The following is a 15,658-nucleotide window of genomic DNA, read 5'->3' as shown; positions in this document are numbered from 1 at the left end:
AGACATCTCAAAAGATCCCCCCCCCCAGAATTGCGAGCCAGCGATCTCGATCTTGACCTCATACTCTTTCAGTCTCGGTCTTGTCTTGGTCTTGACCATAAAAAGTCTTGGTCTTGTCTTGGTCTTGGTTGGTATGGGTCTTTGTCTTGTCTTGGTCTTGACTGAGACTGACTGACTGAGTCTTGACTACAACACTGGCTATTTGTAGTTTTTCGGTAAATAAAACCCTGAACATTTTGCACTGCCTACTTTATTTCCTCATTGTTGCTCTGGAAAAAGATGCATGGAAGAAGAGTCAGAAGAGGAAGCAGAGCGGGAGGTGGACGGGAACAACATCCAGAAACTGAAGTGCTAGTGGATGATGAGGCCGAGGTGGAATGTGGAGCAACTGGCAGGGCCATGGGTACTGAGGGTGAAGATGGCAAGGAACCAACAATCAAAGGCCTGGCCAACATTCTCTGGGCCCACATGGGGCAGCAGCAGGCTTGGGAAGCCCGGATGGAGCAAGAGGCTACACTCCAGGAACAGAGGTTCAAGGAATTACAACATAAGTTCGGCCTGCTCCAGCTTGAGATACAGGCCAGAACCTCTCCAGTCCTTGATCCACCCTTGTCCTTGACCCAGGAGCCTCCTTTCAGCATGTCTCCATGTCAGGTCAGTCTTGGTTCACCCAGGAGCCCAAGATTGAAAAATCTTTCTGATCACCTTTGAACGTATAGAACGTATAAAGTCCGATTGGGCCTTCCGACTCATTCCACTGCTCACCGGTAAAGCCAGAAGTGCATATGTTCACATGGATGTTGATGATTCACTAGATTATGACAAAGTTAAATCTGCCATTCTTAAGGAATCTGACATTAACCCAGAAACGCACCGGCAGAGATTTCATTCTCTGGATGTTGAACTTCATGAAAGTCCCAAGGAGCTCTATGTGAGACTGAAAGAGCTACAGATGTCACTTGTTTCAATTGACCTGATTACCGTGGTAATACCGCGGTATTGTTATGTTATGTTGTTTCTGGAACGTGATAAAGAAATGCTTTCCAATAATTTTAATAGAGTCTAAATTACGGCTGTGCCCAAATTTACGTGTAACCTGTGCTGTGTACACAAGCATAGACCCACACTGGACTCAAACTTTATTCAAACTTTAGAGGGGAAGTCAAGAGGGAAGCCTCGCGCTGGCCGGGCAGTTTATTTAACTTAGTTCACAGAAGAGCTGTTTAAGGTCAATATCAGCCGAAATGAAAAGTCCCTCCTTAGGAGTCATACGACATACTGTACATAGCCTCAGCTGGTTCTACAGCTCCACCTCCTGTGGAGTCAACCAGTGGAAATACTCTGCTGTTGCTGACCACATTGTGGTCAAAGGGGGTATATAGTAAAATTCTGTCAACAGGATTCAAGCACTCTGCTGCCACCTAGTGTGTACAGTTGTCTAGTGCAGCCCCGAAGAGTGCTATCTGTATACGGGAAGTGGGTGCAACCAAAAGGTAAAACTGTAACTGAAATTGGAGAAATAATCATACTTGAACAGTACCTGAGCTCCAGGCATGGATCAAGGAACATGATCCTGGAGTTGCCCTCAATGCCAGCAGACCTCAGCTAAAGGCCCCACCAGAGCTTCCCCTCAGCCCGTGCCTGTTATCGGTGCTCCATTTGAACATCTGGGTATGGATGTTGTTGGCCCTTTAGAGCGAAGCAAGTCAGGCAACTGGTTCCTGTTGGTTATCACTGACTATGCAACAAAGTAGCCTGAAGTATTCCCTCTTAAGTCAGTCAAAGCTAAATCTGTTGCATTCTGTCTTGTCCAGTTCTTTTCCAGAGTGGGTTTTCCCCAGGAAATACTCACCAACGAGAGCACTTACTTCATGTCAAAACTTCTCACAGATGTATATCAGCTGTTGGCCTGAGAACCAGCCCCTACCATCCACAAACAAACAATCAAACCTTACCAAATGTTGTGTAAGTTTGTCAATGGCACTGGCTCTGATTGGGACCAATGGCTCCCTTATCTTCTATTTGCTTACAGGGAAGTTCCGCAAGCCTCCTCTGGTTTCTCGCCCTTTGAGCTGCAGCTGTATGGTCATGAGGTGAGAGAGCCTCTAACTCTTCTCAAGGAGATCTGGGAGGGAGACCGAGGGCAGGAAGAGCCTGTTAACGTTGTCTCTTATGTCCTCCGTATAAGGAAGAAGCTGGAGAATATAGACTGCTTTTGCTCAGGAAAACATGGCAGCTGCACAGCAACACCAGAAGGCCTGGTGTGACCAGTCTGCCCTTGAGAGGAGCTTTTATCCTGGCCAGAAGATGTTGGTGATGCTGCCCACTGATGAGAGCAAGCTACTGGCAAAATGGCAAGGACCATTTGAGGTAACCAAAAAATTGGGCCCTATAACCTATGAAATCTCTACTCCAGGTCAGAGTCGTTCCACCAGGGTACTGCATGTGAACCTCTTAAAGGAGTGGGTACCTAGACCTGTGCAGATAGCTGATGTGTTGCTGATCAGGAAGGTAAAGGATGAGGAAGGTGAGGAGCAAGACTTACCGGTACCAACCTCCCCAGTACTTGATCTGAACCACCTGCCTGAACACCAGCAAACCCAGGTGAGAGCTCTCTCCTGACATATTCCAGCAAAACCCTGCCCACACAACTCTTGTGGAACATGAAATTGTCTTGAAAGAAAATGCCATGATTAAACGCATGAGTTACAGGATCCCTGAATGCGTCCTGGTGTCCCCGAAGGAGGAAATTGATCTCATGCAGTCCCTTGGCATCATCGATCCCAGGCTGCAGGCCTTACCATCATCAGTGATTGGGAATGGTGTCATCAAGCCTCAGGCCCAGAAGGTCCAAGCCATCCAGTTTTGCCCACTCCCACACACCAGAACTCAATTTAAGATTGTGATTATAAAGGAGTTGGATTTGCTATCGAAACATCACGAAAAACGCAAAACTAAACGCCAACTAAATCCACATAATCCATATTAGAAAAGCAAGCCTCTCAACGAGCCGTTTGGACTTCCATAACTTTGTGGCGTCACAAAGGTTCGCTCATTATTTACACAAATGTACAGATTACACAAATGTTTACTTTCTTAATAAAATCTTACCTATGTTGATTACAACAGTCTAAGTCAAAACACTATAACATAAAAACAAAAACCTTAAAGTAAACAATGAAAATAATAATAATAATAATAATAATAATAATAATAATAATACATTTAATTTGTAATGTTTTTGAAATGTTTAAAATCTTGGTGTTCTTCTAATTTTTTCATATAAAGAAATCAAAATTATTATACATTGCGACACATAAAAGCAAGGATTAGCCATAACCCAATACATTTTAATAATTTAGTCAAGCTCTGTGCTCAGGGAAGGGATCTTTGTCAGGAGGTATGTTGTCACATTGATTTTGGAGCATTTTGGGGCCCATAACTATCCAAATTGTAGTTTGGTTAGAAAAAGCCTTATAGTCTGGTCTTCTCTAAACAATGGCTTTTTTTTACATTTTGAGTAATTTACTGGAAACAAAATGTATTACTGATGAAATACCACTTGACAACTTGTGTCAACTTACCCCACGTCAGGGCATGTTTTAACACATGATGGGGCATGTTGTCACAAGTGTATTGTGTTTGTGCACTCAATCCCATTTCCTCTGAAGTATACATATTCTGCAATAACATGAAAAACATACTTTTGAACTGAAAATAACATACTCTTTTGCAGCACCACACGCAGCATATAGGTAGCTGGTCATCCTGTAACGTGAAAACAGAACTGCTAAGTTTCTGAGACCACAAAAACTAAACAAAACACTCAAAGAAATGCTCAGTCAATATGGAAAAAATATCTATAGCATACAAAGTAATAGCCTAATTAGCCTGCTAACATTTTATCATGTTGTGTTTAGCTAGCTCAACCGTACAATACAACAAAGTGTCGAAATTGGCTTTCCAACTTCCATTTTCAAACAATAATCGGCTCTGTTGTATAAAAATATTTATAACCACCATTTGATATAAAAGCAAACAATGATGGGCATTTGACATATTTTAAAATACCGATTTATGCGGGCGAACAGTGCCTCTTTTGTAACATGAAAAAGTCAAAAGACTCAAAACTACGGCAACACAACAGAAAGAAACAATACATGCCAAAAAATGCAAGAACGCCCTCTACTGGCAATTAAGTGTAAGTCATTTCCTTACATAATATATATACACATATAATATGATGATTTAATATGGTGATTTATGATGTAAAATCGATGATGATGCAAATTCTTAGTCACTTAACAAAAACACTAGTAACAGTAATCTGCCTACCTATGTAGCCTACCAAAATAATATTCATTTAGAAAGGAATGAATGTAAGGCTATTTGTAATAAAATATAAAAATAAAAAGATAAAAATGTAAAGATAAAAGTGAAAGTCCATTAAAATCACATTTTAAAAAAAAGAGAGAGAAAGTATAAAAGATAAAATAATAAATATCCTAGTGCAGATGAGTGTTGCCCTAAATTTCTTAAAAAGCCCTGGTGAACAGAAAAGTTTCAAGCTCTGATTTAAAGCATTCTAAAGTGGAGGCAGACCTCAGATTTTCTGGAAGTTTGTTCCAGGCATGAGGAGCATAAAAACTAAAAGCTGATTGTCTGAAAAAGCTGGTACTGGTCTGCTTACTGGTCCCAGGGTCAGAACAGGGACCTGGGAACAGGAAGCAGACCAGCACCTGAAGACCTGTGGGGTCTGGTGGGTTCGTAACACTGAAGGAGATCAGAAATGTATTTTGGTCCTAAATCATTTAGTGCTTTATAAACACGAAACAGAATTTTAAACTCAATTCTTTGGCACACAGGAAGCCAATGCAGTGATCTCAGCACTGGACTGATGTGGTCCATGTTCTTAGTCCTGGTCTGAGCCCTGGCAGCAGCACTCTGGATGAGCTGCAGCTTTTTTTTTTTAGAGAGACCAAGTTGCAAGCTCATTTTGGCACTGAAAGCTATGAAGTGGCAGTTGAGAATTGTGTAGGCGATGTTGGTTACCACCAACCAGACATGTAATTAATAATAATTATAAAACCTGACTTTCCGGTCCAAAACCAGACATCCGGCAGCCAGGGTTTTGTGTCGTCAATAATAATTGAGTCTGCCACTTTCTGCCCCAGGCAAATTCAGGCCACTCTGTCAGTCAGTCAGTCAGTCACTCACTCACTCACTCACTCACTCACTCACTCACTCACTTAAATTTAATTCAATTCAATTCAACTATGCTTTATTTGCATGACAGGAAGGAAACCTACGTTGCCAAAGCAATACAGTACAGCACAGGTGCAGGATATCTTATAATAATAATCAACAATAATAAGAGGTGAAGAATAGTATGATCTAATGATGATAAACTCACTCATTCATTCACTCACTCACTCACTCGCTCACTCAGGGACAGTTTGCACGCAGCCTGCGCTTCATCAGATGGCCTCTAGAGGGCACACCATGGGTCTGCACAGGATCTGTGTTTGTTTTCTCATCCCTGTTTCCCTCCAGAAAATGTTCCCTACAAGATCCAAAGTTATTGGACAGATTTTCACTCAACCATTCAAGATAATATAGGAAAACAATTTGCTATGAGTTCAAGCCTGTATATTAGTTATGACCCAGTTATGATCTTTGACAGACACCGACTGCTTGTTAACTATTCTTGTTTATCTCTCTAAAAAATGTATACTATTGTTATGTCTACTCCACAAGGACCTGCTACAAGTATGTGGCTGTGGCTATGTGGCAACCTTCTTACCTCTGGAAAAACTGACTTACCATAAAACTTCAGTTAATAGCCGGGCTGGTATTTGCTTCAAAACACTGAACTCCATCGGCCTATATTTTGGACAGGCGTCTATATGGGACAGGCCTTTAAATTCCTTGCTCTGCAAAGATGGGAAATACTATCAAATTGTTTATTTAAACCAGTATGAATATTACTTGTGTAAAAATTAGGCTCTCGAATAACATATCAATTACGAATCATTCATTTGATCTCACTCCGAGAGACAGCGCATCTAGGCCAACCTCATGCACTGAGAGAGAGAGAGAGAGAGAGACATATCAAAATACCGGTAGCCTACCTTAGAAAGGATGAAAGCCGAAAAAAGTTTATGGCAGCTTACAAAATGTAAGGTTGAAATCTATAAATGCATTATATGAAGAATGAACTAGTTTATTGCTCCTTTATTGGCTTGTTATGGCATAGGTTCATAGTTTTTCACTGCCTATTGAGGAGGTCCACTAACTTTGTGTAACTGAGGAGTACCACTTGTAAAAATCAAACATACGTCGGGGGGCAAGAGATTAGAGTCTGTACCCCTCATACACTTTTCGATTTTCTGTGCCAACTGTCCACTCTGATTGACCCAAAATCTGCAGACTAGTGCAGACCAGCACAGACTCGGCCCGATTGTGAATCCTGGCTAAAATCGGGGCAGTAGTTGTGTAGCTGAGGCAAGATATTTTAACTATTGTACATTAGAGATAAATTAGAGCTGAAAGGGGTAGAGGCCATATCCATACATTTCAGATACATTTCCATGCATCTGTCAGAGACAAGTGACAGCCAATAATCAGTTGTTTGTGAATGCTTAGGCTAAATAAATAATGATACATGGTAAGGACTAATTTCCTTCAAACTGAAATGATTCAACTCCATTCAACTTTCATTTTTAATCTTTCTTGAAACGTGTTTCAACGTGTTTATTTAAAAACAAATGTTCTCTCTCTCTGTCTCTCTCTCTCTCTCTCACACACACACACACACACACACACACACACACACACACACACCATCCGTCCTCCTACCTGCCCTGCAGTGAGGGTGTGTATGTGGTGAGGGAGCCATCACGTTACATATTAGACCTCCTCCGCTCCCATCAGCTCAAACTCCGTCAGGATCGGGACTATTTGTTTCACTTTTACCGGACACCGGAACAATCCACCGGTCATGAATCGGATTTCTTTGCCCGTTTTGGTGTTGGCGCTGTTCGTGGTGAGTAGCCTATACAGCTATACAGTTGGAGTTGCGCTCTTATTTTTATTTTTATTTTTTTACAACTTTATTTACAAGTATATTCAGGTTGGAATATGGTTACATGTACTTACTGACTTATCACCCCCACCCACATCCCCCCATCCAGGGTCACACAAACAACCAAGGAGACAAAAAAAACATTTACATTTTTGATGTGTAAATTAACCAGTTTACATATATGACAACTACATATTGTTCAGTCAAAGGATAGAGATTCAAAATAACTAATAAAAGGAGTTTCATCACACTTTTGGCGTGATCCGTGTACAGTATATCTGACCTTCTCTAATTTCAACATTGACATCACCTCCTGAATCCACTGCATAAAGGATGGCGGCTTTTTTGCCTTCCAATTAAACAATATAAGTCGACGTGGCAGCAGAGAGGCAAATGCAATTGCATTTCTATGGTGACCAAGGAGGCCCCCCTCTGACTGGACTATCCCAAAAATGGCAGTAAGGGGGTTAGGATTCAGTGTTGTATTGCATAGAGATGAAAAACATTCAAAGATTGAGGACCAGAAGCTGCTTAGAGTTTGGCAGGACCAGACCATATGCCCTAGAGAGACCGGGGTATGATGGCACCTAGGACATTCTAAATTTCTACATTTTGGACAATTGGAAAAATGCAGGCGATGAAATATTTTAAATTGTATCAGATTGAGTCTTACACAGAAAGACGAAGAGTGAATCTGTGAGATAATGGAGTCCCACAATTCATCTGAGATTTCCTCTTCTATGTCTGATTCCCAAGCAGCCTTTGTGTTGTCCCATGTAGGGGAATATATATTCTGTATCACATCGTACACTTTGGAAATTAACCCCTTGTTGTATGGATTAAGATTAAGAATGTGGTGTGTCGGGTCTTTCTGGGGGGGGATTGGGGTAGGACGAAAAATATTTGGAAAGTATCGAAAATAGTGACTATTTGGAATCTTATGGTCTTGACACAGAGAACTGAATGATTTGAACAAATTATCATCAAATAAAAAAAGAAGATTTACAGTAAACAGCAGTCTACTGACACACTAATGCAGAAAACAAAGACTTCTAAGAAATGTATATAAAAAATCTAGGGTGCCTAAGACTTTTGCACAGTGGTAAACTCTGTTCTGCAGATAAAACCGTTTATAAATATTTACCCTCACCTACATACAGTCTTACATGGTGACCATAATAACTCCATGGCAACACTGGTGAGGGCTTCGCTGTCTTCCTTTTCACAAGTTAGAAAGTTGAATCTTATGTTGTTGTTTCTGCAAACAAATGAGAAATATGCCAAAGGGGAAGAGATCATTTCACAGTAGAAATCAAGCAACTGCACACTCTATGTGACAAAGAATAGAATATGATGTATACATTCATACATACTACAAACAGACTGTACTAAAAAAGGCATTATGCCCAGCCAGTTTCTCATGCATGCGATGCACCTGGCAAATCAAGGTGAGTCAGTTTCAGTTTTTCCGCGTTGAAAGATGTGAGGACACTCCTTTCCCAGGCCACAGGCCATCACGTTATCCTGACACGACATGCCCATGCAACTGCTGGCTTAGTGAAGTCTCCTAGGAATGACATTGGCTTGCTAGAAAGTAAACAGCACTTTAAAAATGTCATTACGAAGTGCAAATAATAGAATTTGGATGGAGAGCTTGTGAAATTGTGATGGGCAAGCCGTCTCATTTGTGATTACTACAGCAGTATAAAATGGAGCTATGGATATTTTTCTACCCCACGATACATATTGTCACATTTTTGTATCATGATATATTCATATATCGTTCCATCCCTATACTCCACGGCAGCAAGAAGATTAGAGAGGCGTCCGTAACCGTTAGGGAAAGTGGAAATGGCGGTGACAAAAACTCAGAACAACAACAACGTCGGCCGTGGGGAAAGAGTGACAAAGGCTGCGGAGGGAATCTGAGAGTTTAGAAGAAGATTCTATCTAGTCCTTGTTATCATGAAACACATTTAAATTATTTAGGCATTTAGCTGACACTCATATCCAGAGTCACTTACAATTAATGATCAGGTAGGGGGTCAGTGTCTTGCTTGGCTGTTAATTGACACACTTTGGCTGTTGCAGGGATTAAACCTGTGACGTGTCAGACTGTCTAAACCACTATCAAACCCTCCTGCAGGAGGCTGCTACCAAAATCACTGTTGAGTTGTGTGGAGTGACTTTGAAGTTTGTAAAATACTTACAAAGGCCAAAGGGGGGCGCTACAACATTTACTTGTTTGTCTATATCTCAGACACCACTGGTTAGATTTTGATGAACCTTGGGGCCATGATGCATCTCCTCACTATGTTTCATAAGCCCTAGATAAGGATTGAAACACATTGAGAACCTTTAATATGAATATGAATGAGAAAAAGTACAATATATATATAAGCACTTAGGAAGGTTGTGCAAGGAAGAGTTTAAAAGGGAAGGTAAACCCTGGTTGTTTTCTAAGGTGTCTCCCAAGATGTACCACTGTATACCTCTTCCCTGCCACAATCGCATCCCATCCCATAATAAAGCCTTAATGCAATATTCCACTTATTTTTAACATGGGGGTTATTTGGCACTTGACCACCATGAAAGCCAGAATATAAACTATTCACCAAGATCAGATGCAGCTGGATGAGTTTGTAGCATTCTGATTTTTACTCCCCATTCATTTGAATGAGGCCACGAAAATAGACTGAACACTTTTAACACATTTGTGAACAGATTCAACAACAAATGCCGCTACTGTGATTTTCAATTAACATTTGGACTTAACTTTTTAGACCGTCATTTCGCTAAATAGTATTTTTATTGATAGACAGAAGATAGTGGAGGGATACCATTCAGGAAAGATAGTTGCTGTTTAGGAGACCGGATCTACTTTTCGTGTAAAGCAAGGATAGAAATGCAAAATGACAAAGGACCCAAAGTGAAAGTAAAGGGGTAACACGAATATTACTCAAGTGCAAATGCAATTTTATTGTCAAAACAAGCACCTATACAGAGGTCCCCACACATATTTTGCAATTCATTTCCAAAACGTTTCACAGCTTCATACTGAATTTTTATGACAGAAGCGTACTACTGTGGTGCAATATATGAAGCAACTTTACGAATGCTATGACATAAATCGACTTGTGTAATCACTGTATCATGTATGTGCAAATATGCTTTGCAATAATTACGGTATCCTACGGTAATGGAACATCTCCGTTACATGTCTTAAAAGCAGGATCTGTTGTTGAATCTGTTCACCAACATGTTAAACGTAGTTTTCAGTCTATTTTCATGGCCTCATTTGAATAAATGGGAAGTAAAAATCCCAACGCTACAAACTCATCCAGCTATATCCAATCTTGGTGATTAGTTCATATTCTGAACCAATTGCTTTGGAAAATGACTCGCTGTTTTGAAACACTCAAAACACCGCACACTGGCGACATCTGCTGGTAGAAAAAGTCCCAACGCTATAAACTCATCTTGGTGATTAGTTTATATTCTGATTTTCATGGCGGTCAAGTGCCAAATAACCCCCATGTTAACCTTTATGTTGTGTCAAAAATGACCCGTTTCTGGGTTTAACAGCAGTGAAAACTTAAATTAACCTAAATAATTTTTTTTCTGCATGAAATGTGATGACTTCTCCTCGAGTGATCTTACAATTAGAAAAAGTGAAACATTTACCTTTTTTATATTTTTATAAAAGCTGTACACCCTCAGGGTACAAACATTGTCTTTAGGTCATTTTTGACCTGACAGTTATTAAATCAATTACAAACTAATGGGGTCATAATGTTATAAAGGTTCTTCAGTACTAGTCCACTTATCATGTATGTATGCATATTTTACAGTAAAACCATAATAAATACAGAATACCTGGACTGTGAGGTAGGAAAAAAAGTTATTCCTGAAGTTGTTGCTACATGACAGGTTGTTTCTTCATGTAAAAAGATTTTCGGTTAAAAATTAAATGAAGAGGCTTTATATTAGGAACAGTGAGAGTGCGTCATTTTTGACCCGAGGACAAGGGGAGCATACAGAATATGAAATATCACAAGGGTTAAAACTAAGTAGAATATTTCTTTAACTGATATGCGGCCTTATTTGATTTTACATATGGACTCTATGCAGACAGATTAACCACAAAATGAACGGTTCATTGTAAAGTAATGATATCTATTGTATTATGTCCCCAGGTTGTTGCTGCTGTGGTGGAGGCTAATTCCTGGGATGGTCTGGTAAGACATAGAAGGCAATGCCTCTTTCCACTGTTACTGGAAGAAAATGTGGACTACACTAAGAGGAGGTTCATTATGAGGGTGAGCCATTGGTCTTTGACTGTAACATCACTGCAGATTCAACATTCAGACTTGAGTCCATTGAAACAGCACTTACATACTGTTTTAGTACTGGAAATATGCTGGAAGCAGAAATTGGTAGTATATGTATATATACTTTGTGTTGCTAATACTTGTGGAAGTCAATGACTTAAAAAGTAAAAAATAAATAAATAAATCTGAGAAAAGTCAAACACTACTCCAGTATAGTTTTTAACAAACATTTATTTGAGGGAGAGCTGTTCTGTACCTCACATTTCCTGTAGCCTACCTTACAGTGTTCTATAGTATAAAATGATATAAAATAAACAGTTTGAATAACATTTGCTAAATGTTTGCTAAATATATATAATGAGCTCTGTCCTGTTTGGGAATGTGCTCTGATGCACGCACTTGCCTTTCTTCTGTCCTCTCCTATTGTTCTGATACACAGTCAACACACTCACACTTTATTTCTGATAGAAAATATGTTCAAAGACCATTTTACTAATCAGACGTCCTGTCTGGAATAACTTCACCTTCCTCAGTTCATCGTCCTCCTTATCCTTTTTTCTCCAAGCAGGATTTTTATTCTAGCGCGAGTAAAACAGCTTCACATGTCACCAAATTGTACAGCAATGTGAAAATAAGGATAACACACATATCGGATCATAAATTAGACATGCTCATATCATGTGTGATCAATCAGTAAGCTTTTATGGCTCACAAGATATACAATAGCTGTGTGTAATGGCACGCTTGGCAAATGGAAAAATGAGGAGAGGGAGAGACTTTCAGACCCGTAGATCAACGCCCTGTAGCCCGTTGTACTGCCTTAAGTTGGAGGTGTGTAGGGAGAAAATTGTTTATATACATGTCTATAATTCCCATAGGTTTACAGCGGTTTCTACTTTTATTTTTAATGTTCTATTATAATTCTATTATAATCTTTTTTTAAAAGACAGTACAGATAGAAATTGACAGCCAAAATGAATAAATTATTTACCAAATAGGATGTCTTACATTCATTATTACCAAAAAACTTGTAGTCAGACATTAATTTTTATCTCTTTGAGTCAAGCTATTAGCTTTTCTCAAAAAAGAATCACTGTGGTAGCAGGTAAAGAAGCTATGCTCTGTAGTTTCTATCTCTCTATCACAACTAAATATTCATAGCGGGGGTAGATGCCGTTAAGAATTTTATTGAAGTGCAGCTCTTTTGCTTTGGGGAAAAATGCAATCCAGCTACACTATGTTATCTAGCTGAACTAGTTAGCCTGGCCTGCTGCCCTTCCAAGATCATGAATGAATTTCTGCCTCCAGAGCAGCTCCATCCCAGAGAAACGTTTGCATGACTAAAACTTCAATCTGGTGGTTTTTAGCCCCATCAGCTTGCACTCACTTCTCTACAGAAGAGGATTAGGGCCACATATGAAAAATGTATTTGAGTACTGAGTTTAAAGTCAGAATTCTGAGATTAAAGTCTGAATTCTGGGAATAGAGTCAAAATTTTTCTGGGAATAGAGTCAGAGTTCAAAGTCAGAATTTTGAGATTCTGTGTTTAAAGTCGGAATTCAGAGATTCTGAGAAAAAACTTCAGACTTTATTCTCAGAATTCTGACTTTTTTCTTGGAAATCTGACTTTAAACTTTAAATCAATTTTGTCATGTGTCCCTAATTCTCTTCCATACTTTTCAGGTGCGATGAAAATGAATAATGGGTGATTGTTTTTCAGCCAAAATCATCAGGTCTTCTCCTCTGTGTTTCAGATCCGGTCAGATTTTGATAAAGGAAATGGGAATGTGAAATACTCCCTGAGCGGCATTGGTGCAGACAAGTTTCCCTTCCACCAGTTTGTAGTCAACCCTGACACTGGCCTGGTTCGTGTGACTGGTATGCTAGACCGCGAGACCATCCATTGGTACCATGTGAGTGTGATATATCACAGATTCTATTCTATTCTATTCTATTCTTGTGGGATCTTATGTTTTCTAGATAGGGGTGAATAACTCTTAAAATCTGTTTTTTATTATTGAGATATGTGGCAGCTATTTCCTGCCAATTCATTACTGCCACAGGCTTCTGGTGTATATAAAATGTACTCTATATATTTTTAGGAAACCACACATTTTCTAAAAAAAAATCTGCACTTGCTGACAGATGATAGATCATGAAATAATAGATATGTTGGTTAATGAAAAGAGAAGTGAAAATTGTTGTGAAAAAGCAAAGTGATCAGGATGAAGATGATGTTGGTGATGGTGATGACTGACAGTGATGATGGTGATGACTGACAGGGATGATGATGACAATATCAATGCTGTATCTTCTGGTGTTTCAGCTGTCGGGTGTTGCTACATTCAGGAACGGTTCTCTTGCGGAGAAAAACATTGACTTTTTTATCCGGGTGGTAGATCAGAATGACAACCCTCCAGTGTTTGGTATCATCGAGCCCGGGGCGGTGGATGAACTCAGCCCTCCAGGTTGGTGTGTTTGCTGTCTACTTCAGGTTAGCTAGATAGTTTGCAAGCTATTGTCAAAGCCATTGTCAAACTTTGTGTTTCATAGCAACAAGAATGATATAACACCCAATGTGCTCTTTGAGCTCTGTCTCTCTTTTACTAGCAACACACACAGTTGTGCTTTGTGTTTGAGCAGGAGGAAAAAAGTATTGTGGGACTTACTGGTATCTCAGTTGGCTATCTTGGGTAAAAGCCGGCCTGGGACCTTTCTTGGATATCTTCCCCCTCTCTCTCTCTTCTGCAATCTTTGTTTCTCTCTATTCTGAAATATCCAATAAAGGGGAAAAAAATGCCCAAATGTAAACAAAAATATCACAAAAAAAAGCACCCAATGACCACTTTGTGAGTCTTGAGGTACTGCTGGAATGGTCCTTCAGGTATTGCCAGCCTTTCAATCTCATTTGTAAATGCTTTGTAAGGCATAGATAGTCCTCACTTTAGATGAGGTCACACAAAATACTTAACTAACAACTAGTAAGTGCTTTCTAACTACCTGAATTAATCATGAATTGCAGTATTAATAAGTGTTTATAAAACATCTATTAACACACTCACTAACCATTAGTGCATGTCTAAATCATTATATGGATAAATGCATGCATAAATGTACATCTATATAGTTTGTCAATCATTAATTTACACTTTCTAAATGATCTTATGACCCATTAACAACTCCAAAATAACTGGTTTGTAATTGATATAATACTTAATTTAGAAATGGTGAATCTATCATTTATAAAGTATGAAAATACAATCATTAAACACATTATAGATTAGCTTATTAATCAAGAATAAAACATTTATAACTGTGAATGAATGAATTACATAATGTGTATTAATGTAGGAAAGATGCTTTATAAATGATGAAATAAGTATTTACTAATACTTAAATAATGTATACATTCTTGTATAGAAGAATTGGGAAGATATTTCTGAAATATTCAGCGTGTCTGAACTTCCGTCGGCCATCTTGGGTGTGAGGGTTTTTAGTTGCACTTACAACTACTGGCCACTAGGTTGCAGTAGTGTCCACTGCAGTGGCTGTTATGCATCTAAACCATTAAAAAAAAAACATGCATATACAAGAAAATGGCTTTTGAATAGCTGTCCACTGTGGTGACCACTATGCGTGAGCCCCTATGTGTACGATTTGAAAAGTGTTGATTTTGGCGACTCCAGGGGTAGGATAGTGCCAAAAAGAGACACTGTCGCAAACATGTTTTCAACGTCTCAGCGGTATTTGCGATACCCCGCTCCATTCAGCTGGAGTATGTAAACAGTATTGCGTTACATACTTACATTACATTGTATAATGTAAAGTATTGCTGCAGATAACTGTAGCTCAAACATTAGTTTCTATATTATTCCTATATGACAGCATTGTACTATGAAGTAGTTTGCTATCGTGAGAATTCGGGTTAACAGATATTTGGGGGATCACTGTCGTTGTGAACATAGCCTATCCAACATTTTACTATTCTGAGGCTATGAGCTGCAACTAATGGAAAATGCTACACTAACAAACTACACTAAACACAAATCAAGTAACATAATCGGAGTATGGAGTTGTATTAAATGTGGCGATTACGGCCGATCAAGCTGACAGAAGGCAGGACACATGAACCTGACGGCAAATGTGGACTAAACATCGCAATTACACCCCACACACACTGGACAGTAGGAACTCCATGGTCTGTTCACTGTAAGTCACTATTATAGATCTTTCCCTTCTGTAC

The 15,658-nt window shown here is 39.3% G+C and overlaps 1 protein-coding gene across 1 annotated transcript in view; it reads left to right on the top strand.

Annotated features, from left to right (window-relative positions):
* Positions 1 to 279: 279 nt before the first annotated feature.
* Positions 280 to 15,658, top strand: part of LOC139659239 (desmoglein-2.1-like) — a 28,817-nt gene continuing 13,438 nt past the window's right edge. The window contains exons 1-8 of the mRNA XM_071537454.1: positions 280 to 654; positions 1,552 to 1,671; positions 2,079 to 2,261; positions 2,422 to 2,604; positions 2,744 to 2,848; positions 11,281 to 11,403; positions 13,170 to 13,328; positions 13,742 to 13,883. Coding sequence (XP_071393555.1) covers positions 280 to 654; positions 1,552 to 1,671; positions 2,079 to 2,261; positions 2,422 to 2,604; positions 2,744 to 2,848; positions 11,281 to 11,403; positions 13,170 to 13,328; positions 13,742 to 13,883 — 1,390 coding nt within the window. The remainder of the gene's footprint in view (positions 655 to 1,551; positions 1,672 to 2,078; positions 2,262 to 2,421; positions 2,605 to 2,743; positions 2,849 to 11,280; positions 11,404 to 13,169; positions 13,329 to 13,741; positions 13,884 to 15,658) is intronic.

Source organism: Centroberyx affinis, unplaced genomic scaffold (assembly GCF_046629955.1).
Source record: "Centroberyx affinis isolate AG114_WGS23_722 - 3 ecotype Tasmania unplaced genomic scaffold, CSIRO-AGI_Caff_v1 ptg003050l_1, whole genome shotgun sequence".
NCBI lineage: Eukaryota > Metazoa > Chordata > Actinopteri > Beryciformes > Berycidae > Centroberyx > Centroberyx affinis.
Note: the sequence above shows the minus strand (reverse complement) of the source record. Positions and strands in the feature narration are given on the sequence as shown.